Source organism: Osmerus eperlanus, chromosome 10 (genome assembly GCF_963692335.1).
Source record: "Osmerus eperlanus chromosome 10, fOsmEpe2.1, whole genome shotgun sequence".
Classification (NCBI taxonomy): domain Eukaryota; kingdom Metazoa; phylum Chordata; class Actinopteri; order Osmeriformes; family Osmeridae; genus Osmerus; species Osmerus eperlanus.
The window spans coordinates 13,781,502-13,808,043 of NC_085027.1; the positions used below are offsets into that span (position 1 = coordinate 13,781,502).

Here is a 26,542-nt window from a genome sequence, read left to right on the forward strand (position 1 = left end):
AAGAGGGAGAGAGAGAGAGAGAGAGAGAGAGAGAGAGAGAGAGAGAGAGAGAGAGAGAGAGAGAGAGAGAAGAGAGAGAGAGAGAGAGAGAGAGAGAGAGAGAGAGAGAGAGAGAGAGAGAGGGAGAGAGACAAAGAGAGAATCATATATATATATATATATATATATATATATATATATATATGAAAAGAGGGAGAGAGAGAGAGAGAGAGAGAGAGAGAGAGAGAGAGAGAGAGAGAGAGAGAGAGAGAGAGAGAGAGAGAGAGAGAGAGAGAGAGAGAGAGAGAGAGGAGAGAGAGAGAGAGAGAGAGAGAGAGGGAGAAAAGAAGCAAGAGGGAGTGAGGGGGGCCATGCCATCAAACCTGACATGTAAGGAAGAGACAACAGAGAGAAATTAAAAAGAGGGAGAAGGCAGGAAGTCTGACTCACTCTGGGGGAACTTGGGTGGGTTATCGTTCACGTCTGTCAGGGTGATCTTGACCTCGGTGGTCCCTGACAGTCCCCCCATGTGACCCCCATGTCCTTGGCCTGGATGACCACATCGTACTCCTGACGTGCCTCGCGGTCCATGCTAGGCAGAGCAGTTCTGATTATACCTGCAGGAAAAAAAATAAGATGCCATACATTACAGGAAACATCACAAGACGTCTCAAATGTATACAAACAGACTGGGTTTCCTTTGAATATGCCCTGAGCCATCTATTACTAGTGAGAGAAAAAAATTATACTGTTACGACATTGTCCACTGATGAACAGATAAACTTGAAATGACATAAATTCCTGCCGTTATTAACATTTTCAGCCCAACATACACGCCCAGAGGGGGAAGCAAGGCATTAGGGGACATCAAGCCCATGTGGAAACCCACAGTGACAGATGCCATGTCGCTGTCCATCAACGCACCAGCTAATTAACCACAGTTAGAGAGAGGGGAGTCCGGGGGGGGGGGGGGGGGGGGGGGCATGCTAACACCAAGCTAACACTGATCAGAAAAAAAACATCCAAGCTTGTGAAAATGTGAAGTGCTTGTTCTCTTCTCTCTCTCTCCCTCTCTTTTTGAATCCTTGATTCCCACCCCTCTTTTTCTGCAAGCTAACTGGCAGTGTTAGCATCGCATGAGAATATGACAAGGAGAGAGGTTCTCCTGTGATATTTAGCTGCGCTTGTGCATGAAACGCAGATAAGCTCAAATCAAATTAGAAATGTAAGCATTGGACAGGATCCAGTCAAATATCCAGCTTTGGTTTATGAGTAGGATTTTCACTCTCTCCTACTCAGACTCTCTCAATCTCTCTCCTCCCGTTCTCTCTGTTCTGTCTTTGGCTGTCGATGCTCGGGTTCCCATGATGCACTGTGTTGAACCAGGATATTGCCTCTGATCTGGCGGTGAGTCACGTCTGCTTGGCAGAGGCCAGGTACACACAGACTCTGCCTTGGACATACGCCATGGCACTGCAGGGCTGGCCCAGACTAAACCTCCCTAGCAGCACTGCAGCCCAGAACACAGGGAAAGCCACCGTGGGTAGATAGACCGAGATACGTGGTTATTAGTTAGTCCTATTCTTATGTCACTTACCGGTCTGAGGTTCCACTGAGAAGTAGGGCTGCCCCTGAAGGATGCTGTACACCAGCCTGGCACTGTTGCCATAGGTGGGGTCATCGGCGTCTGTGGCTGTCACCTGCATCACAGACGTACCTGGGGGAGGACGAGAGGCATGAGCCAGACGCTGAGACAAGATTTGACAAGAGATCTCAAGATTCCACATTCAGATTTATCAATACCAGTTGGGAAAGAAAATCTTTTTATATCGGATTTTATTTTGACTTTTAGTTTGAACTGATCCTATAGTCCAGTAGTGACTACAGTAGCTATATTCTGCTGAGTATTTTTTCTGTGAAAAAAAACTGTGAATCTAACCTTCAATTCATAATGAGTAGCGTGTTCAGTTAAGGTCATCTTCCTGAAGCAACCTGCAGATAACCTAACGATGTATGCAAATTACAGAAAGCCTCGCTAGTTCACCACACTATCACAGAGGAACCAGGCCTCATGGACCATGGTCTCTGAGTGCATTAGGGTCTAGTCTGGACCAGTATCTAGGCAGAAGCCCTATTCAGGCTGTCAGTCGGTGAAATCTCAGGATAACATATCATCACTGTCTGGGCAGCATTAAGGATGATGTATTACAGTGTTGCACAACACTCAAACAAAGAAACACACGTACACAGCACACAAACAAACAACCACACGTATACACATACAACACACACACACAGACACACACACATTCGGCAACGCAAATCAAAAAAAGCAAAGCAACAACAGCAGCAGCAGCAGCATTAGCAAGACAGCAACACTTCCGCCTGGACTCCTGAGAGTCAGATATCTGTCATTTTTAATAATTCATGGGGAACAAGCTCACACTTTACCTCAATCAATGGCATGAGCAGTTCCCATGATCACTCAAAAATATGACTCTTCTGAAGTACTGAAGAGAACAGCAATGACTAATTAGAATGGAAATCAATAGCTTCAACTTTACTATTGCTGGCGAGAGGAAATGTGTGTTTTCATTATTCAGGGTCGCTGTGGTCATTGATCAGTTCCACCGAGGAACCAATTCACAGATGAGGACGGGCTTGGAAAGATACAGACACTTAGCTAACTGATGCTAAGCGTCTGAGGGCATAGCGAACCCAGGCCTTCCCTGCCCTGCACTCACCGACGTTGGACATCTCAGGCACCCTGGCGTAGTAGGGTCCGTGGAGGAACTCTGGGGGGTTGTCGTTGATGTCCTGGACCTTGACGATGAACTCGGAGGGGGGCTCCAGGGGCTTGTTGGTGTCGCGGTCCACAGCCTGGGCCGTCAGAGTGTACTGGGCTTGCTCTTCCCGATCCAGGGTCTTGGTGGCGTGAATGTTGCCTGTCTTGTCATCGATGACAAAAATGGTGCCTGCTCCCTCGCCTGAGAGGATGTATTTGATGTTGCCTTTCCCCGAGTCCACGTCCGAGTGGAGCTGGAAGCACAAGGACACAAAGGTGATTCAGGTGTTCATTGATCGATTCGGTATGACTGGTTGTCCTCATTGTGGATTGGAAGATAGATGATATGATATACTGTCCAGCAGGTTGCAGTGCTATAATATTGTACACTTTTCATGAGATACTGTTGAGGGAAACATGCGCAGCATGGAAAAGGTTGTTTGCTGATTAATATCATCACTCATATGGTGACCTTTAGAGTGTGATAAAAATGGCCATCTTGACCCAGGATTTTTTCCAGGCCAATAATAAGAACATGAGCCGATCTATAGCCTGGACGAATTAGCAAGGCAAGTTCTGGTCCCTATTGATAATCATCATTTCTGTGGTCCTGTGAAATGCCCTGTTCCCTGATGTCAAAGACTTTGGGGGGAATCTTTGTTATTAAGAGGGAAATCCAATTTATAACATTTAATCAAGAGGGTCACTGATTGCTTTTGTGTAACACATGGAGGATATATGAGGGACTGGTAGTAATGAAAAGTTTGCGACTTTGGACTTAGCGGTCAATGGAGGTGGAAGAGAACAAAGATAAGGTTATCGAGGAATGGATGAGAAAAGGAAGAGAGAGAAACTGGAAGAGGAGAGGCTGAGAGCAGCGACGATAGGCGGAGGGCAGAGGGGGGAGGAGAGGAAAAGAGAGGGGGAGAGGGAGGGGGATTTAGAATGAGCAAAAGTTGGGAGAGAGGGGCAGTGGAGAAAGATTTTGTTGTAATTTTGGAAAGGCCCTACAGGGATCGTTTCAGCATCAATCAGTCAACAATCAATTTACCTATCTCTAATTCCAATCCCTTAATGGGGATAGCGTTGCATGTATCGAAAACAGTTTCACTCAACCAAACACAGTGGCAAACAAAACAAATCCTTACCCTGCCTACGAGTACAGGGTCAGGTCCAGTGTACTCTTCAATGACAAAAAACTGGTTCCACACCCAGCCTCTCTTGGAGCGGTGAAGCACCTGGCCCTCCTTGCCCCTCTCTCTGTGTCTGTGGAGCGACAGCCTCCGTCTGTGGCTGTGCTCGCGTTCCCGGGGGGCGGAGCTCGCTTCAGTGGCGAAGCTGCACAGCAGCGCCCCGCCCAGGCACAACAGGAACACCCGCAGTGCCTGTCCCTCCCACATCCTGCTGACTGACCAACTGGCACTCGTCACTCTTCCTCTTCCGAGTGGAATCCCCTGGAGAGGATCCTGGGTTCTTTACCGAACACTTTGCTTGCTCGTTCTTTCGCTCGCTTGTCCGTTTTTTGAACAGCGAATCCTCACCACCAGATGATTTGGTTTCTGTTGTCACTCATCACAACCTCCTTCTCTTGTTCTCTCTTCCTTCCACTCCGAAGAAAACAGCTCCTGAAACCAACAGAAAAGACACACATTGTTAATCCCAGACAACAACAACAGCAAAATTGTGGGGTGTAGTTAACAGGGCGATGTCATGACATGACACATTTTTTTATTCGATTTAATTTTGACTCCTAGTCCTACAAACTGAAAAAATATTAATTTGTTTCAGACCATCTGCATAGTGTTCTAATTAATTGGCAGGGTCTGTAAACTCATTAGAGTTTATTAAATTAGACTTCAACCCAATGGTTGTTCTCCATTTAAATAGCTTCCTATTTAGTGTGTCATAATATTCCATTACAGACGAACATAGAGAAACAGCTCAACAGGACCACGGGACTACAATTCAAGATGAAGTGTGTATTTCTCCTTTGCTGACCACAAACTAAAGGCCAACAACATGCAGAAAGAGATCAAAAAAAGATAGCAGACGGTTCTCTTCAGCCTATCCCCTTTCAATGCTGGCCGAATCCAGAGAGATAAGTTAGCAGGTCTGATCACCTGGGAATGATGTGACGGTGCAAATCCCACAATTAACCAGATGATGAAATGTTGCTGCCAGTTGTGTGATTGGCTTTCATCACTTCCTGCTTGGTCGGCCATGGACAGACAGGGGAACAAATAGGCCTTGGGGGGATTTTCTCATCCACTGAGCCGCTAACAACCTTCAGCTTCCACTAGCCCCCCGAAACCACCACCCCGATTAAGCTTTAACACATCCTGGATAAGGCCCATCTCTCTGTCTGCCTGTCTTCTATCTCTATATATTGCTCTTTCACTCTCTCTGTCGGTCTTAGTATCTCTCTCCCTCAGAAACCATCTAAACACCCATCCAGCTTGGGGGGGGGGGGGGGAGAAGACGGTGGGTGGGATTGAGAGAGAAAAAATAAAACTAATCCTGAGCTTGTGTGTGAGAACTCATAAATAAGGGCCAAATAAAGTGCATCCAGCAGTGAAGTAGAGGAATGGGTGCTCTAACTCTGAGCGGGCCTCCCTCCTGTCAGTGCCCATAATGAACGGCTGATAGCGCTTCATGCCTCCAACTGTCTAGGTTGTAAATTGGCCGTCCACTTGCGAGGAAAAGAAGACATTTCATGCTTTTTCTCCCGTATTGACTGGGCAGCAAAATGTCAAGCAAGCCTCAGCACTCACTTCTGTGATGTGCTGCATGGAAGGGATTCCATTTCTTCCATGCAGGCATGAAAATGGCCAATAAAGATGTAAATGTTGGATAGTGATACCAACGGCAAAATGTAAATGCAAAACTATTTTTGGGGGTGTGTGATTACTTGGCCGTTTAACAGGTGTGTAAAATGGTGTTAAAGTCCCGCTGCATCCCTGTCATCCCAATCTCATCACATCAGTCATCTCCAGGCACATCCAGTTTAGAGTACCATGTCTCACACTTCCCACGTTCACATGTATGCTCAGACAGCAACCCAATATGGCTAAATAGTGCAGGTCATAAAAGGAAGGATTACATGGGTCCATTTATTCTCTGCCTTTTGATGGATTAAATAGGAAATCGGCTTGACCTTTCTAGCTATTTGCCAGGCTTGCGTACCTGTACTTCTTATGAGTTGATAATTTGATTTCCAAAATGCATTTATGTGTGTCAAAGGCCAGGTATGGCTGGGATTCCAGTCCTCGATTCATAGACATCATAGACATAAAGCTTAGATTTGTTTGATGATGAAATGCCTTCCCTGACATACGGATTTCTGGGTACTTCTCTTTGATATTGCAGTATAAGGATTCACCAACTTGACTTACAAGTTGACTAATACTCTTGTGGTGAAAACAAATCTGTGAAAAAGGCACAGTATTGGGGACGGTTGTAAGGGGTAAGTGGATGTTGTGAAGATTGTGATACCAAGACAAAATCAATGTTCTGAACAACATCAGCTTACCCCTGAATAGCCCAGCCTCCTCCATACCAAGTTCAGCTGGTAAAACATTTGAAAAACTAGAAACAAGTTAACCCCAACTTGTCAACATAGACTAGAGCCTGTCCCAGGTACTCAGGATCAATCTAAATGTGCCTGTGTCTGGTCTCCGTTCCTATTATGTGTGTTAGTTTAAGCAGACAGACTTCACCTCCAACCTCACCAGTATTCTCTTGTACAGTGGTACAGTGATGCTGTGAGTCACAAAGCATGGTGGTGGTGGGTGGACGACTATGTACTCAAGATGCATCTGTATGGAGCAACACTGGGAGGGAGGGACTAAGGTGGAACACTGTGTTAACAGCATTTACAGGGAAAGCAGAAAATCAGTCGACGAGCCATCGCTTTAGGCACTGTGGCCTAAGTAGAATGATACTGTAAAGACAACCTCTTGAATCAAACCACAACAAAGCTCTGTCAAAGCGAGAGAGGGGGAGCGTGAAGCAGCCAGCTGGGCGGATGTCAGGAAAGCTCGTCTGTGCTCTCTGACGGAGGCTGGTTTGGGTTTTATCGTGCGAGGAAGACGTGTTTCCTCTAGCGCAGGTCATCAGCAGGAAGAGCCGTTTGTCCCACGCGGTTATCAAGAGGGATCATCTTTGAACCAAAACAGAGTCAATCGGAGCACTTTGGTCGCCTACACTTTGTAAAACTGCAGCTTAGAAATCTGCAGCTTCATCTTTCCATGGTCACGGGTCTCAGCTTCACTGATTCCCTTTAAAATACGCAAACGTAAAAACATTGGATCACTAAAAAAGGGGTCTTCAACGCTTTGGATACACCTACTGTTTTCTCATCTCTCTCGCTCTCTCTCTCTCTCGCTCTCTCGCTCGCTCTCTCAAAGTCCAGTCACATACGTCTGGTTGGAGCAGGTCTAGAGCAATAAAGGTGATTCATGTCTGAGTAGATTTGATGTATGCCCCTGTCTCCCAGAACCCTGTAGGCCCTGTCGACTGTTTTCTCACTGTGCAAGTGTATGTGTGTATGCGTGTGTTTGTCTGTACTTGTGCAAGTGTATGTGTGTTTTGGTGTGTGTGTGTTTGCGTGTGTGTGTGTGGGTGAGCATGTTTAGTTATTGTGTGACTTAGCATGTTATCACAGTGAGAGAGAGAGAGAGAGAGAGAGAGAGAGAGAGAGAGAGAGAGAGAGAGAGAGAGAGAGAGAGAGAGAGAGAGAGAGAGAGAGAGAGAGAGAGAGAGAGAGAGAGAGAGAGAGTAGCTTTGGTAAAGCGATACAGATGGACTAGCAACAGCAGCCGCAGCTTTGGAATTAATTTTCAGTGTGCTGTAGCCTCTTCCTGCTTCGTGACCGGCTTTGAAGCACTTACTGAGGTGCTGGAGGAGGGTGGAAGAGGCTTTGGGTTTACTCTGCAGCTGGAGGGGATGGCAGAGACATAGACAGAGCGGATGGATTCCTGATATGTGACTGGTGCTTAGCTTTGTGCCTTAGATTTGTATTCAATGGTGCAACAAACAAAGGATGGTTTGAATTATATTTTAACCGTGCTGATAGAACATTGAGGAAAAACAAATACCGGGTTGAAGAAACACACAACTCTTTCGATTGACGCATAGTTACAGTAAACTTGAACATGGTAAATGTTCCTTTGGTAGATAGGGTTAAACGTACCCTTGAGCCCTGGGTAGACCACCGTGCTTTACTGTAAGTCGGAGCTTTGATGCAAAAATAAGGTGCGTTCTGAGAACTGCTTCTCTACCGCACTGCTCTGCTGTTCCACACCTGACCTCTGGTCTTTACCAGAGGCGATGGTGCTCTATTGAGTTTCTAACACACACACAAACACACACACACACATTGCACACACACCCCCACACACACACATAGATCTTTGTTTGGATTGAAAAACAGATGAATAAGACCACAGCTGCAACCAGGAGGGGAAAAGAAGCATTTCCATGTCAAGTGATGAAGACTTTAAGCTCGCGCAGCACTCGGAGCCCTCAGTACATGCTGCTCCTCACACTGCCGGGTAATTGCTCCCCCTCTCCTGCTGAACACTGCCTCCTCTCAAATAAACAAGCTACCTTTTTTCTCTTTGTGCTACATTTGTGGTGAGGCAGCAACCAGCAAGACAACACAACACACCTTGTGGCTTCTGGTTTAGATTCACTCTGTCTCATACTGTACAGCTGGAAATCTTCGACCACTTGCCCTGAGGCTAATAAAGAAATCTTACAGGAACTCGAGCGTCCGCCTTGGAGGTGTTGACATGGTGGTTATCTACAAAGCGCTGATGATTTGTAAGCCTACTGTTAAGAACCGCGTGGCGTTAAACACGTAGTACATCTTTCAGAACAACATTGCAGCGCTCGGCGGGGAGGCCTCCGATCTGTAGGAGCAGATATAGGGAAGTTAAGCCCTGCGGAAATGCTTCTACTTGATATGGCCACATGGAGAGAGCTTTTGAAGCTGTGTGGAGAGAAAGTGGTTTTTGGTTTCTTGTTACTGCACACTGCTTCCTGTGGCCTTTTAATAGAAAACAAAAAAGAGAAAGCGCAAGAAAGGAGAGGAGCTGGAAAAAGAGGAAAGCAAACGATTTTTGCGCACTGGGCGAAACCTGACTCTTAATTGCCATTCAATTACATAGACTAATCGGTGTAGGTGTTTCACCAACAGACTGCGTCTGTCTGGCTCTCAAGCCGCTCCGCCGCAGAGCCAAGCATCTACAGGTGAGTGATGCTCGCGCTCTGATCAGCCTCGGTAATGAATATGCTAATGACATCATCCATCCATTTGATGCTGCAGCCACAGGTATGGCAGGGAGGATGGGTGCACACAGCAGTAAATGCCGCTAATGGTACGAATTTCACTTCCTGTGAGTGTTGCTGCATTGGTTGAGAGAGAGAGTTAGCGGGGATGAGACCACGAGGTCAGGAAGGGACGGAAGGAGAGAGAGGATGAAGGGAGGGAGAAGGAAAGAGAGATAGAGTGTGTAGAGAAGTAGGCGGTAGGATCAGAGAAGACCCGATCTGACACGATGATATTTACAAATGGCACTGGGCCGAATCATTCTCTCTCTATCTCTCTGTCGCTGTCTTCATACATATCTCACTCTCTTTCTCTGTCTCCCTCGCTCCCTCTTTCACAGTAACATTCTCTCGCTCCATCCATTTCCTCTCCCTCCTTCGGTCGCTCGAGTAGTGAGCTCGGCTCAGCTGAGGCCTTACACGCCCTTGGAGTTGAAAGGTTTATGACAGAGTATCACTTTACTGAGGCAAACACGGCTCAGCACTACGTTTAGGTTACCTTGAACCATGTGAAGGTCAGAGTTCTGAGATGCCAGAGATGGAGAGGTGGACTGAGGTGTATGGAGAGGTGGACTGAGGTGTATGGAGAGGTGGACTTGGCTAAAGCAGACTAAGAGGATATGGGAGGTGGGATGATGAGGCAAATAGAATGGGATGCATCCGTCACTCATTATGAATATGGAGACATGGGGTCATTACGTAAGTATGTGTGTAGGTGTCTGTGTGTGTGTGTGTGTTGTGGTGTTTTGTGTGTGTGTGTGTGGATAAATGGGTGCTAGAGGTAGGAGATTGCCGATCCCTCTTAAGCCATTACACAGAGTCAAGTACTAATTATGACACAGAAGGATCTAGCTCTTCCTGTTTACATACTGCTGGTCCTTAACATTATTCATCTACACACACAGGCCATTATACGGCTATTTATGCATGGAGGAGCATACCTGAGCATTCATCACACTTAGATGCTTTAGTCCAGGTCACTGACCTCAGGAATCTATACCATATATGTTACTTTAATATCTACAATAGAACAGATGGCATGCCATGGTAATTATAGAAATATGGTAAGAAATAATAATACGTATGATCATGTCATTCACCAGCACAGTCAATGGCACAAAAAGGACAATTCACTCAATTTATTGCAATAGATTGTCGCATAGCAGTTCAACTAACCAATTTACACCAGTTAACCAGCTGAAAAGGCAGTGAAAAGAAACAATAAAGACAATCAGACAGCAATTAACAGATAGTAATAGAAGAGAATGGAGTGAATTGGTCCATGCTGTTGGCAACTGGAATCTGGAACGGCACATATTGAAGACATTCATTAACAGTTTGAACTTCAATTTACAATATGGCAGTGACATATTCAGCCATAAAGCCACACATATACTTCTATAAGTGAGCATTGCTCAATTGACTACAGTACAAGAACACACCAGGATGTCATTTCCAGAAAGGTGAATAACCAATGGTGTCTTAAATTAGTCAAGGTTTCTTTTTTTTGTCACGCTAGAAATGTAATAATTATGTCTTCAGTTATTATGTCAATGTAATTGCCAAGCCAAATATTCTGTTTGTATATCCAAGAATGTTAATGACTAGATACTTAAAAAAGAGAACATGTATTGAAGACATCTGCATCTTCTTGGCGATTCAATCAGCCACTATAGCTCTTTGAACCATAATTAAAATGTGAGAGGTTCATAAAACCCATGTCTCAACCCTTTTGTCTGCCACTCACAGTCTCAAAGTATTTTTGTCACAAAAGAGGATGTGACAGAATAGCGTTCTTTTTAAGCTACACACACAGACAGACACTTGAGCGAGTGTGGAAGTGAGCTAGAGAGCCGGGCCCGGGTTTCCAAACAAAGACCCAAATTCCCCAACCATTTCCATTCCTGGAAATGTGGGGAGGGAGGGATTAGCTAGCTAGAGATTCAGAAAAACCCAGGATCCAACTGGGGGGGTGGGGGGACAGGAAACTGCGGTGTCTGGAATTGATTTGAGGCAAAGGGAAAATCAAATTGTTGGGATTCTTTAAGCTAGGGGACAGGAGACGAATGGCCACAGATCCGAACCACTGGTCTGGGGGAGGACACACGAGAAGGAAAGTGGAAAATGAGACACTGCTATAGACTCTAGGGCTCAGTTTAATGCTTTGTTCAAAAGCCATGGCTAGAAAATGGAGCCCAAAAATGAAGCAAGGGCGGAGTCCAGACAGACTAGACAGTTTATACAAAAAGTATATTTTAAGATTTGTTAGAGTTTTCACACATCATTTCCACCGACTGATTTAGGTATTCTACTGAAAGTTAGACACTAACATAATAGCTATGATTGACAGCATTATAATACCCTATTTATGGCAAAGTGATAAGAAAATCTCACATTGAGAGACTCTTTTGAATGGCTTTTTCAATAACGCGTCGACTCTGGGGAAATTATTGTGATCCATTGGTTAGGCAAACAGTACATTTAGCCACTCTGCATCAGTTATTCAATCTGGCCCAAACCCTCTCCCGCACTGTCCACCCAACATCCCCACCCCACTTCCAAACCACCCCACCCCCTTCAGCATATCTGTGTGGAATGCTAAGCAAGATTGGACCTGGGACAACCAGATAGGAGACCAAAAAGTGTAATGAATGTGGAAGTGGAGGATCAATGTTTGGCTCAATTCTCTCTGAACATAAGTGATCTAGATCTAATGACCCCTGTATGAATATTCCAGCTACCATCCCCTGACTATTTGGTCATTGCCATTTCTGTTAATTACATTGGCCAACAGTGATGGAGAGTAGAGTGTCCAGGATTGGCTGTGCATGCCTTAGGTCCTGTGGTTGGCTACCATAATGGTTCAGTCATGCACATGCTCAGTATGATTCAAGCTGGTAACCTGCCTTTTCTGCAGTGGGAAGAAACAAATATACTAAACTCACAATTTCATAGCCAGTGAACTGATTTTCTTCGTGGGCAAGGTCAGCAGACCTGAAACAGTCTCCATGGTTGTTAAACAAACACAGAGGAAGTCAAGGTGATGAGCGAGAGAGACAGAGAGAGAGAGAGAGAGAGAGAGAGAGAGAGAGAGAGAGAGAGAGAGAGAGAGAGAGAGAGAGAGAGAGAGAGAGAAGAGTGAAAGAGAGCGAGAGAGCGAGAGAGCGAGAGAGAGAAGAGATTGAGTAATGTCAACAGGATGGGCAAAGAGAAATCAAAGAGAAGGCACACAGTGAGAGACCACTTCAGTGCTTCACATTTCCTCTTGTTAACACCAAGAAAGAGACCACAACAATGTATCTTCTGAACCAAGAATTTAGAAACGAAAAAAAAAAAAGTATACAGTGTAAGCATACATTCATCATCAACATTTGACATTTACTCATTTACGAGTGGAAGTAAGTTCATTACTTAAATGCTACCTAACTAGTCATCTGTATAGCATCTGCCCTGTTTAAATGCCCTGTGGAAAACAGGCATCCCATTTCTGTTTTAAAATAAGGTTAAAGCAGCCCTAACCCTCAACAGTGCAGCCACTAGGGGCCCTTAACAAGGGAAGATGGAGGAGGGAAAACGTGGTGCCAGTAGTTATCAATCTTCCTAGGTCCACGCAGTTCAAGCCAACCACCATTAATTAGCAATATCCTCTCCGTCTGGGCTTGATATGTCTATTTGTGAATAATAATCCCATACATCAACTATTCCACAGGCGCAGGTTAATGACTCATATTCCAAAGTCAATTATATCCAGTTCAGGCCAGTGGGAGTCAGGAAATTACCCATCAGCCCCCTCTCTCATACGTCCCTGATTGTGAGGACTAATTGGAGACAAAATGAACGATGGTGTGTTGCGACCTGCCTCTCTAAAGATTTTCAGAAGATTGAGCACCGGCTGGAAAATTTGCTGGTTTAAAATGAGATATTGACAAAGATTTCCATCTCCATCAGGTTTCACAAAGATTGTTTTATCAGCGCAAACCAGAGAGAGATGAAAGAGATTATTCTAGGAGAATCAAACAAACCAATAACAAAAGCAGGACACTTTTCTCCTCTCCAGTTTCTAGCAATATTTATAGGGGTGCTATGTGGTGAAAATGTACTTAAAAACATTCATTCCAATAGAGTATTCAAATCATTAAACTCATAAAGAAACTACACAAATATTACAATTATCTGTCAATATCTTCATGCACTATGCTCCAGTGTATCTGTTAGAGTATGCTGTGGTTATTAGAGACATAATAAAACCGTGACAGCAGTAACCTTTGGCAGGGGTTTGTGAGGCGGAGGCTGGCGATACGGTGTTATCATTAGGTCTGTCTCCAGTAGACCCGCAGCCCAGGGCAAGGTACATTCTCTGGGTCTAATCCAACATTTAATGCTGCATTACTGGAGCCCTATCTTGGCAATGGCTTTATCCCCTTCGCCTTTCTATATACTGATCTTTTTTTTATGTTAGTAAAGGAAAAAGGAGGAAGGGTGGGGTGGGGTGTGGTGGATTGGGGGTTAGAGAACGAGTTGGTGCTTACGCCCGACAGGGGCATTCACCCTCAACACACAATCCGCCATTTCAGGAACAACACAAAAGGAGACAGAAAACGAAGGGTATCTCAAGCCCCGGCTCAATTTGACCTGATCTGCCTTGGCTTCAGTGCACATGGCTCTGATATTCAACATAAATTGCAGAAATTACAGATATCAAAGGGAAAAGGGAAATCCTCTTTTTCAATTCTTCAATCAGAGAAATTAGATTGATGAAGGCAGCTCAGGTCAATGAGGGGCTTGACATTGTTTTCTGTATCTCTGTGTTTGATTCCTGAATGGGGATTGTGTGTAGCAGGGTGAATGCCCACAGGGAGTCAGCACAACTCGTTCTCTCCACCCCTCCAGGCTGCTCTGGGACAACAGAGGGGACATTGCTCTGAGCTGTATCCCTCCGCAGTCTGACACATGTTTGTGGGACATTTGGGTTTGATTTTGGCACACAGTCAGAATAGTAATGACTCCAGGTGGCCTGGACGCAGAGTCGATCAGCGGTCTACTGAGGCGTAATATCTCGGTTTGACCTCCCTGTCCAGTCTGAATAGACATGATGGATTATTACAGGTTCTGAAATGTGCCCGAGTCCTGAAGTCAACTTGAAACTTAAAATGAATTGTAGTGAGGAATGTAATTACTGAAACAGAAACCATAACATGACCAGTGAGGCTAATCTGTAGGATTCATCTGGAGAGTGAAACTAGCAGAGTGGAGTGAATACCTTGCTGTTTCCCTCCACTACAATTTCTATTGATATGTCATTGTTGGGCCCTGGTTCTATCAAACCTCCTGCAAACAATCAATAGTACTGGTGGGCATAAAGCACATCAGTGACACAGTAAAGATCACAGAAAATCCTTTTCAACAAGGAGATGGATTTAGCAACTCCAGTCAGACCACAGATCTTTAGACAGAAGAAAGCCTGTTTATCTATTTATAGTTATGAACTAAAAACTATCCGAAAGACAATCTGTATTCTACCATGGCAAGAGGATAATAGAGTCATTCTGCTGCACAGCCAAGAGTAAAAACCGTAATCCCCATATGAAAACCCTACAACGTAAAGCTAAGCTAGGCTATGCTAAGCGCTTTTGTTCTAGTTCAGAGCAGAGTTGAATGCCCACCCTCCAGCAAGACATCTTGTAACAAAAGAGGTCATCTGCATATGAGGGAGTCCAGGCCTCAATAAATGTCTCCATAGATGTGATTGATCTGGCTTTAGGAACAGGGGTCAATGGGTGAAGCTGAGAGGATGGGCCAGCTGCTGACAGTGCTGCCATTAGCATGCTAGCCCCATGGCTAGTTAGCATAGCCTTTTTATACGTATTTTTTTCCCTTCCGTGTCCATAGAGGTAGTTCAAGGATTATTGTTGGCAGTCTGACATCTGACATTAGAGCTGTCCTGGGATTGGATGATAAACTAAGCCCATTTAGATTGTATCTGGTAAAATACTTAACTTTTCAAGGGAATACAATATGTAGTTTAATCACTGATTATGCTCAATGTCCTCAGGAAAGCCAGGTTTATAAAGTTGAATTATAGGAGAGAAAGAGAGAGAGAGAGAGAGAGAGAGAGAGAGAGAGAGAGAGAGAGAGAGAGAGAGAGAGAGAGAGAGAGAGAGAGAGAGAGAGAGAAGAGAAAGAGAAAGAGAGAGAGAGGTGGATGAAGACGCTCTGGATAAGAGCATCTGCTAAATGACTAAAAAAGAAAGGCACAGAAAAAGAGAACAAGACAGAGCAAGAGAAATGAGAGACAGACAGGGACACATGGACACAGGGAAACTGCTTAATAGGTAGACAGAAATAGAAACCAAAAATAGATAAAATGTCCAAAGGCCATGTGCAATTCTGCATGCAGTGTGAACTAACTCTGAACTCTTACTTCTGAACAGCTATCAGGGTACAGGGTGTCACAGGCAATTTGCAGGCTTTTAGATCTCAAAACATAGAGACATGCTCTGAAGTGCTGGTTCCACCTTAAAGTCATTAAACAACACTTTTCTTTCACAGCAGCCCCAGCCTCTATTGATCCCTCCATCATGAATATGGGAGCAGACCTTTGGATCTACACATACAACCTCCACATGTAACACACATGAGAGGAAAATCACATGGCCGTCAATCACGCTATGACACTATGAACCATGATGTCTCATAAATTGTTAGTATGCACATAAAGTCTGCTCGTATTCATGCTATGGAAGACATATATCAGTCTGGATGCACAGGGGTGTGTTCACCATTTTATCCCGTACTAAACGGATTCAAATTCAGTAATGTCACTGCTATAAAATTAAGATCTTTATATATTTTCTGCCTCACAACCCATCAGTGTATAACCATAATGTTGCTTTTGTTTCAGTAATACCTGGCCTTGTAATAGTGTACAACCTGCTTCACAAGTTTCCAATAGGAGTACAACCCTGTCCCAACAGAGCCTCCAGGACTACTTCAATACACAGCATGGTCTTCATAAGCAGTATGCACAGGAATCATGCTGGATATAGCGAGCGTTCACGAGCAGCGTGCACGAACGACGTGCACGAGAGCAGCCGTGGAGGCAGGGAGCGAGCAGGACAAGGCAGGATGATCAGCAGCAGCTTTCAGGAGAAACATGCAGGTCACAGCTGTACGGCTCCGTCTGCCAGTCAACGTTTCCATGTCTACTGCACACACACGCACATGACCAGCACGGCACCAGGCCGCCACGGCCAAACGTGACACAGCAATAAAACAGAAGTGCTCAGTCTGAGGCCTGACGTTTAAGAGGAAGGCCAATGTGTCACAGATGAACACGGACCCGCAGTGAGGACACACATCCTCCCACTGAGCAGCCGTCGGAGGTACACCCCTTCAAAATGGTCTCCAGTTCCTACGCCTCCTCAGCAGAGGAGTCAACAGAAATATCCCTCTATCACAGGGGCCTGATGACTCGCTGTCTCTAGTCGCCATCTTGATGTTTGTCATTTACAGCGTCATCTCACACAGCTAGAGCTACAATGGTTGCCTTCTACACAGGAAATCATGTGTCTGAGACGCTCAATGGCTAACCCAAGCCATTTTGTCCATTAGGGTTCGTACAAAAGACATACATCATGAGAAGTATCCGGAATGGTAATGGTGTTCCAAAGTCAATACACGATCAAGGCAGCACAACAATCGGTACCTTACGTAAAGGAACCGTCAGTGTGAGCGTGGTGTTCCCTGGAGATATGGGCTCACTGACAGCAGCCACGTACAGACCTGATTCTTCTGAACTTCAAATATAGAGCCAGACAAACTGAATAAGTAAGCACTCACAAACAATGGAGTGCCATTATACATAACAAGGGCAAGGGTAACAGAAAAGAAATCCGAATGAATCCACCCAGCCGGGTGTTATTGTCCTAATGTGAGGATTTAGAGAGTAAAAACACCCACATTTAATCGAGCTATTGGACTGCACATGCTAATGTGTAAGAGATGAATAAAAAATATTTCATATTTGATTCAGCCCTACTGATAAGCACTAATCATTAGATTGTTTAAATGCTATCTATGGCAGAATCTCCTAAGTCTTTCCACAAGCCACCTCCATTTCCGTTCCCTATCTTTGATAAACCCAAGAACCACATAAACTGAGATGCTGTGATACAAATGGGAATAACCAGTCTTGGAGCAGTAACCAAGCAGATCCTCCCAAATGTGCACAGATGCATTAAAGGAGAAACATCTTCATGATAATACCCAGAGCGTCCTTCATACCTACAGTATGGTATGATGCAATACTAGCAGTCATAGTGAGCCAACACTTGGATGCCTACCACAACCAGTGTAAATGGGGTGGTCACTGGTGTGGAGGTGACTGTAGGGTGCAGGGGTGAGATTTACATTTACATTTAGTCATTTAGCAGACGCTCTTATCCAGAGCGACTTACAGTAAGTACAGGGACATTCCCCCGAGGCAAGTAGGGTGAAGTGCCTTGCCCAAGGACACAACGTCATTTGGCACGGCCGGGAATCGAACTGGCAACCTTCATATTACTAGCCCGACTCCCTCACCGCTCAGCCATCTGACTCCCAGGGGATGCAGGGGATGCCGACAGGAGGGAGAAGCCGGTCCTCCAAGCACAGTACGTACACTCCACACGTTGGTATTCAGGAGCCGTGCTCTGGCTCGGCCCGCTCTCGTGGGGGATCATGTTTATGGATCCACTCGTGAATATGTATTTGTCAGATCATGAGCCTTCGTGCCATCCAACAACCTTTATTTCTCCTGATAGAGGTCAGTGACCTCAGCAGCTGACTGTCACCCTTCTCCAAACCTAAATGAAATCCCTCCACTTTTACCCCCCTTGACTGAGGTTGAGTGCTGAAGGAGATGCCACCGCTGCATTGCATTAGATGACCTGCGTGAAAAGCCGCAATCGAGGGAAATTCTATCTGCTTTCAACATGCATTTAGCCGCCACAGCATTGGAGTCAGGTTCGTGTTGGATAGGCTGTCTACACCTGACTAAACAACACAGTGTTGGAGCTGGAGGGAGAAATGAACACAAACTCATTTAAAGCCCTGTTTCTGGTTTCATAAATCAGGAGGATTTTTTTGTAAATACTTCAACCCGTAAGGCTGCTACCTAATAAGATTTGTTTTGTCAGATATTTTATTGTTTCTAGTTATGCACAGTACCTATTTCAAACAGAAATTGACTACAGTGAAAGTTGTGACAATGATCAAATGCCTCTTAAGATTTAAGGAGGTTTAAGTATGTATGTGTATCGCTGCTGCTGTGCCCTGGTAGTATGGATTCTGAAATGAAAAGCAGACAATATAGCCATGCAGTGAGTACATAGTGATCAGCTGACAGATAAAGATGGAGAGTGTTGCAGGCTTGGAGGACGTTTGAAGAACTTCGAAAGCCCAGATTAAAACAACAGCATGTAATGAGATAAGCCCATAGTTGGTCTGCCGTACATACTTACATACTCAGTCAGGGTAGTCAACCTCTCTCTCTCTCTCTCTATCTCTCTCTCTCTCTCTCTCTCTCTCTCTTTCTCTCTCACACACACACACACACACACACTCTCTCTTTGTATGGAGGCTGAATCTAAAAGAAACAAGGACCATCGGTCCTGGAGGATAAGCCATCTCTCCTCTAATGATAAGGAAGTGCAATTTCTCTTCTTTGCCTTTTAGGTGTTGTCATTGGTAAGTGACCTATAGTATCTCGCTTGCCCTTCTCTCGCCCCCCCCCGCTCTCTCTCTCTCCCCTCTCTCTTTCAGCCTCCCTCCTTCTTTCGGTCGCTCTCTTTCTCTCATTTCATTTCGAGGAGTAGTCAAAAGAGGCAGTGCCGCTGAATGGCTATCTTGATAAGAAGAGGCTGTGAGCTAGATGCGCCGAGACAGCCTCCAATGAATATCAAGTGACATGAGTCAGAGAGGGAGCGGCATAGGGAGAGGCAGCGAGAAGCCGAGGAAAAAGACAGGATGAAAGGGATGGGGAGGAGAATGAGATGGAAACGAGGGGAGCTTGGTGGGAGGAAGGTAGACAGATAAAAAGGGGGGAAAGAAGGGAAAAATAAAGACTGCTCTTCCATTAGAGTGGCTTTCCTCATTTAAACAGCCATTACTTCCCTGCCTCCTGGACGGAGGTGAGTGTGTGTGTGTGTGTGTGTGTGTGGGGGGGGGGGGGGGGTTGGGTGCTGACATACACCCGCTGGCACTTGCCAAATTAGAAGAGGCTGCGGCCTACCAGGGTGAATACTAAACGTGTCCACTTGGCTTTCTCTCTATGCCACTGATTCATCCCCTCCGGTTGAGACGTCCACCATTCACCCGAGCATTCATCCGCACACCTAGCAGCCCTGCTACACGGCTCGGCGAGGGGGTGGTGTGAAGGGGTGGTGGTGTGGGGGTGAGTGGGTGGGTGGGTGATGTGGGGGTGGATGGGTGATGTGGGGGATCTGGAACTGCTGGCAAAAATAAGTAGCACAGATTAATTAAAAGATGTTCAAAAGTTACGGGTCAAAGGCAAATTTAGGGCTCCCCCCGCCACCATCCTCCTGTCGTTCACCATTTTTGTCTCTCCCCCTCTCTCCCTTCCATTAGCTTCACTTTCTCCGTCTCTCTTTCCCTCATTCCTTCTCCAGACCATAGGCTGCAGTGTAATCGTGCCCAGTCGGGAGTCATTCATCACTGCTGGCGCCCCCCCCATCACCCACCCCACCACCCCCAACACGCCCCCATCGCTAAGGCGACGGGGGAGATGTAACTTTCACAGGCAAAGCTTCGCTCCTCTTCTCTCTGCTCTGCTAATGACTAAATCTGTCATTTTCAACATTATGAGGATTTCTGTGGGTCCTTCCTACAACTCCATCATAGCTGATTTGTTCCGGTGTTGCAGATTCACTGTGAAATAAGCTACTTGCTTTCAGACTTCTTCTCACTATCTCTCTCTCTTTTTCTTTTGCCACAGCTCCTGATTACTGTGCAGAGTACATTGTGAAATAATTCATAACGTAATGAAAATGGTCAGAGAAAGCCAGCTTGACTCCTCACCATTTCAATAATGCATTGCTCAATCATTTTCATTCAAAAAGAATGGCACTCCACCTTTGTGGTACATTACATGTCCGAAATCGTATTAGTTTCATAGCAAAGAAAAGGCTTCTCTTCATGACTTGACTTGTAAAGAAAGGACTTCTTTTTTTTTTTTACCTCATCACGACTTATATGGCCAATATCATGTTCAGACAAGGGAGAATCGATAAGGTGAATGGTCCTGAAACTGTTTCATTCTACAATAAATACGTCATCGACATCACCTGAGAGACCAGAGTACAAAGTGTAGTCTCATGAAAACAAAGAGGAGAAAAAAACACAATACATAATTCCTCTAGGAAACAGAATCAATGAAGACATTGGCCTTAAAAAAATAAGGGTCAGACAAATCAATTGTTCACTTATCTTTCTTTTAACTTACACAGTAACTTACAGTACATAGACGGTCTCTATCTCACATGTACACACACAGACATACACGCACACACCAACACACACAATAACAAGTATGTCATACGGTTCTGCCAAGCGGTATCCTTCTTTTCATCTCATTCACAATTTTCTGAGCTGCCCCCTACCTTCATAATCTGTTATTGTTTCCATGAAACAATGTGTGATTAATATTTCTTTTAAAACTGCCCATGTTGCTTAGACTTTGGAGGCCAAGATGGAGCTGCACTATAAATGGTTTATGTCATAGCCCCAGTCATGTGTCTTTACCCTGCAGCCCAATGTAATTGAAAAGGCAGTCCAGAGCAGAGTGGAGTGGCGGGCAGTCTGACCGGCTGTTGGGGCATGGAGACAGGAGCGGCGGGAAAATTGACCTTGAGTAGCTCTGGCCAACTAGCCCCAACCCTTACGCTGTACAGCTATCGCCTGAACTCTGACCCTAGGACAGAGGTCATTATGGTAACTTCGGATGAACCTTTGGAGAAGGATGAGCATTCCACAACAGACGGAACACAGAGCAGCTGAAGACCAGTAGGTACACGTGTTCGTTCAGTTCCCTGGGCTAATCCCACCAGATCCTTCAACAGATCCCTGGCCTCACTGTCTAATGGCTTAGGCAGACACCAGCATTCCTGTGTCTCCCAACCTCCCGTTTTTGCTCTCTCTCAGTGTCTGTCTGTCTGTCTCTCTACCTTTCTTTTTGATTTTACCGTATGTCCTCCCTCCATCCCTCCATCTCCCTCACTCTCTTCATCTTTCCCTCCTTAACTTCTGTCCATCCCTCCCTACTCCTCCCTCCCCTCTTTTTCTACTCCATCTCTCTCTTTTTGTCTCTTTCTCTGTCTGTCTATACTTCTCAGTCCAGTAGGGGCCCCCAGGTGCGGCTTTGCTTGCAGAGCGAAAAGCTAGAGATGAATGGCCACATCTGCCTGTCATTACTGCCACAAGGAACATCTCTCCCTTCCCTGACGCAGCCACTATCTCTCACTCTCTCTCCCTCTCTCACACACACACGCACACACACACCAATATGAATTCAAGTACAAACACATACATAGTCTTGTGGAAATGAGCTCAGTGTGTATGGCTTCAACACGCCAGCCGCATGGTATTGGCTGTGACAGTTCAGGCGTGGCCCATCCCTTAGCTCTGTCTATGGTTACCTGCTGATGCCTGAGACGGAGCTAAAGGTATACAACCGCCCCCAAGGACAAGGGCACGAGACGCATCAGCATTTCCAACAAGCACAAATCTAACGATAAGACATACGAGTATCTCCCTTCTCTCTCTCTCTCTCTCTCTCTCTCTCTCTCTCTCTCTCTCTCTCTCTCTCTCTCTCTCTCTCTCTCTCCCTCCCTCTCTCCTACTCACCCCTTCTACCTCGCTCCCTCTCCCATCTCCCTCTCACATCCCCCTTGCACCCCCCTCCTTCTCCCTCTCATCACATATCCCGGGCGCCCTCCTTCACAGTCACATTAACAGATTGTTTTGAAATGCTTTATCTAACTATAAAGACAGGAATGTGTGTGTCTGTGGCTTGGTTATCTTGAGATCAGGGCACTGTATGAAGTTGAAACTTGCCAGGTCTTATTGCTCAGTATCCAAGGAAGTACAGTGTCGGGGTGCAAAGTTGTTTGGGTGAGCAGCTTGCAACAAATCAACATAAATACAAAAACGCATTTGCTGCCATGTTGAATTGGACTGAGCGATGGAGCCATGGATCTTGCAGGAAATGAATATAAACGCTTATGTCATCAATGGGCTTTGAACTAGCATGCAACGCCAAAGAGCACCGCACTCGTTTGTGTTGATCAGTTCGAACCAATGCTACCACTCCTGACAACAATCCTGTGAAGCCATTTGTGTAAAGGGCTGAACAAATAAAGTTTGATTTGACTCTCTCTTGTATGCATAGCCAAAAACTTGAAGCCACACTGGAAAAGGAATGAATAAACTGCACAGCCTTGCACTGATAAATGAAAATTCACAGCAGCAGCATATAAAATATCCAGTTCAGTTTACAGTTTGTCATAATTGGGAATACGGGAAATGATGAAATCCATTTGCAATAGCTAAATGTTATTTCACTGACCATGGCCTTAGTAGTCTAAAAACATTATGCGCCATGAGCTGCTTTTTCAAAAGAGGCATCAGTTGTCAGGCCCGGCAACGACCATGCATCTGTCTGTACAAAGGGAACAAGGTTTTCTCAGACAGTAAAGGAATAAAAAGGCAAATGGTGTGATTTTTAGGAAGAGAGTGCTTTGTGCTAATCGGAACAACCCTTTTGGGGCAGTGTACGAGAAACGACTCTGGCTTTACATGACAGTATGAGGAAGCTGGGCTTGTTTACTCTGTGTGTGTACTGGTGGGAGTGTCAGAGGAAAGGAGTGTGTGGTCTTCCATGGGGCCTGATGGGAGGAGGAATACAGGACACACACACACACACATACACACATACACGTTTTACGAGAGTGTATGTGAGTGTGATGATAATGAGTGGCCTCCTGTACATGACAGTCGTCCTGTTGTAAAAAGGGTGACATGCCTTGTCCAGCCTGCCCTCTGTTTTTGGAGGCCCCAATTACCACACAGCTACAGCAGTGGCTGTACTGATCAAAACCACAAAGCTTCCCTTCTGAATGGGAAACAACTGCTTGTCATATTGAGATACCACCCCAGGGCCACCCACAATGTAAGTCACTTACAGAACGCATCTCTAATTACTTGATGTAACAGAGAGAACAAAGGCCTTGGAGAGTTAGGAAGCCAACTGCTTCGCATCAGTCGAATTATCATCTCAGGACATTCTACTAGTCACAATAAATGTTTCTAAAGTGAAGCGCAAAAAAAATGATATATATATATATATATATATATATATACATCCCGATGAGAAAGAGCTTGTTTCTATAAAACCACAACAAAGACATAAAAATCCATGGTAGCATATTTACTCAAAACCTTGGCGTCTAATCTCTAAATACCTTAAAGCGTTTTCCAACCACAGAGAGCAACGCAGTGCAACAGCTATGGAAAATACATCAGAAAACCAGGCTTTGGGACAAAGAAAAAAAATGGCGTCCTTGCAGTAGACAGAAAGACAGAGCAGAATTGGCCTGTGGGGTCTAATAGGTGCCAATTCCCCAGCCATGAATGGGTTCACTGATGCAAAGCTAGCCTGACAGTCTGCACCAAAGCAACTAAGCAAACAATAACAGATGCAAGTCCCCCAAAAAAATCTTTCCGCTTTATACTTTTTTCTCTCTTTTCCTCTGTCTCACTCTAGCTCTCTTCCCTCTGCTCTCCTCCCTATGTCCTCATTGCCTTTCAACACTCCATCCTACAACTGTTTACCATTAATTCACAGAGGGAAATCTTGAAACATCTTGCAGAAAAAGGGTGTGTGTGTGTGAGAGCGAGATAGAAAGAGAAGGAGGGAGAGGGAGAGAAAGAGAGGGGAGGAGGGGAACAGCCCATCCAGGGTTAGCTAGTCAGGATGGGTCACCATTGACCAGTCTCCTTCCCACTGACCTGAATTAACAGGGTCTGGCAAAGAAGAAGCAGGGCTGGGGGGCTGAGGCCTTCATTGTTGTTGTCTGATAAAGAGATTAGGGCACTGTGAAAAGAGCCAGGGCAGAATCTCCCGGCATCTCAGATGCTGGGATGAAAGGCCCATTGTAGCACTGCTACACATCCTGGCTTCCCTGAGCACTTGACAACCAAAACACTGGACAACAGAATTCCTGTGTCAGACAAAACGTTCCTTGTCTGCCCCACCAAAAAGGTTGATGAGCCTCATTTACAAATGTATGCCTTTGTGACCACGTAATTCTCCATCAGCAGAGCTAGTAGAGGCAGAACTAAATAAATTATTCACATATTCTCTGGTCTCTAGTAGTTAAGTAAAGGAATAAAACGTTCATAGCGATCACATGACTGAGTGCCCTTGAAGAAGGAAATTTCTCCAAAAGAAGCTCAGCCATCAGCAGGGAAACATGTGGTGGCAGTGTGTGTTTGTGCGTGTGTTCTCTCTTGTCTTTGTGCCTGTCTTTGACTGGTTTGTGTGGTTAAAATCTGCACGTCAAAAGCAGGGGAACTATTTGAGAGGGCCACCAGATGTTCCTGTGAAATCGGGTTCACATACATGCATGCAGCCTTCTCTTCTCCTCTCCCTTCCTTTTCTATTATCCCCCACTTCTATTTATTTCCTCACCATTTCCCTAAGAGGAAATGAGAACTTTAGATGTGCAGAATCAAATAAACAAATGTAATCAATGACACTCCATTTCTTATTATAATGACAAACACACATGGGGGAGGAAACAAATCAAAAAGGACGAAAGGAAAGAGAGAGAGAGAGATTTGCATTCCTATTCAATTTTAATGCATCCAGGATGGAGGCAGAGCAAGAAAGGGAGCGAGAGGGGGATAGAGAGACCACATCATACCACAGTACACAGTCTCCATCCCTCTTTCCTGAGGAGTAAACAAACCAATGATGATCACAAGTAGCAGCAAGTTTTGTTTCATAATTCATTTGAGACAGATTTCCTGCCATGGGTAATCGTGAGAGTCGGAAGACTTCTCGGGACAAGGCTGTGAATACTGAGGACCACATAAAGGCATTCAGTGATTTTCAATGCATCCACTCACTGCTTCCAATGTCTTCCTGCTATATTCCTTTATGTTCAGTCTGCTGATACCCTAACAACAGAACACTCGGCTAGCTTCAAACACTTCCCTTAACCAACACACACTTGAGTCTCAAAATAAGTGAAATAAATCTACTTCTTTCACCATTTTTCGTTCCAGAAAGTCAATAACCTTTTACAACCAAACAGCAAATGTACTAGAAAAAATTAAGAAAACAAACATTTTTTTATTAATTTTATAGATTTGACCTTTTCTACGACTCAAAATCGTTTCATGATGGACAACTGCTAATTGTCCTGTGGTGAGGGGATTTTACTGTGACTAGTAGAGTTGTCCTCCTTGTCTAACCTTTGTCACACCGTGACCCCTAAGTGGGGGAAAGAGTCAGGAGACAGGGACCAGAGGCTGATTATCCACGCTTCACTGAATAGACTAAAGAGTATTAGTATACATTACCAAAGCCTTTAAGACCCCCACATACATCCCGATTGCACCATGAAGGCCCTGTGAGTCAGTATTTAGGGCCCACGCAATGTTACAACATCTAACCAGGTGGAACATCTGTCAAGTTCCTATTTGGACTCTTTAAACATGGTCCAAGACAAGCGCACATGACAGACATCATCAAACCCTCTGTTCTGTCTTGTCCATTTTGTTGGAACTGCTGCAGGCAGCTAAGAAGCCCATGAAAAGCTACAGTAATACCAAGAAACGAGTTTTAGGTTGACTGTTGACTCAGGGGGAAGGTTATGGGAAAGTGAGAGGCCTGAAATTCATTCTAATGGAATGTCGGAGAGAGCGAAATACAATGACAGCCACCCAAGACATGAATAGATGCTCGGAAATGAACCTTACACATGGTGCTGTTTACAGAGTTATTTTAGAGCGCTTGTGTGTGTGTGTGTGATTGTTTATGCATGTTTAAGACTGGACTAAACTCATGACTTTCTCTCGGATCAAAACAGACCCCTCGAAGCAAGACAAAAACACATCTGAATAGAAGTACAGGTCTTACAGGGTGAAACAGAGAGAAGTGCAGGTCTTTGAGGGTGCAACAGAGAGAAGAAGGACAGCGGGCAAGAAAGGCTCTCTCTCACAGTGCTAATCCATCAAGCAACCAATTCTGTACTTTATGTGGGCTGTATTGTGTTTCCACCATCTCTATCAAGCTCTTACTTTCTGTCAAGATAGGGGAAAAAACACATCCCCAGTCCCACCTCCCATGGCGAGTCTGCAGCAGTGGGCAGGGATAAGAGCGCTTAA

The 26,542-nt window shown here is 45.1% G+C and overlaps 1 protein-coding gene across 1 annotated transcript in view; it reads right to left on the reverse strand.

Annotated features, from left to right (window-relative positions):
- cdh11 (cadherin 11, type 2, OB-cadherin (osteoblast)) overlaps positions 1-26,542 on the reverse strand; it is a 45,017-nt gene that overhangs the window by 11,891 nt on the left and 6,584 nt on the right. Inside the window, 5 exon segments of the mRNA XM_062470962.1 lie at positions 430-519; positions 522-596; positions 1,577-1,696; positions 2,724-3,018; positions 3,913-4,389. Of these exon segments, the coding sequence (XP_062326946.1) occupies positions 430-519; positions 522-596; positions 1,577-1,696; positions 2,724-3,018; positions 3,913-4,164 (832 nt within the window). The 5' untranslated portion in view covers positions 4,165-4,389.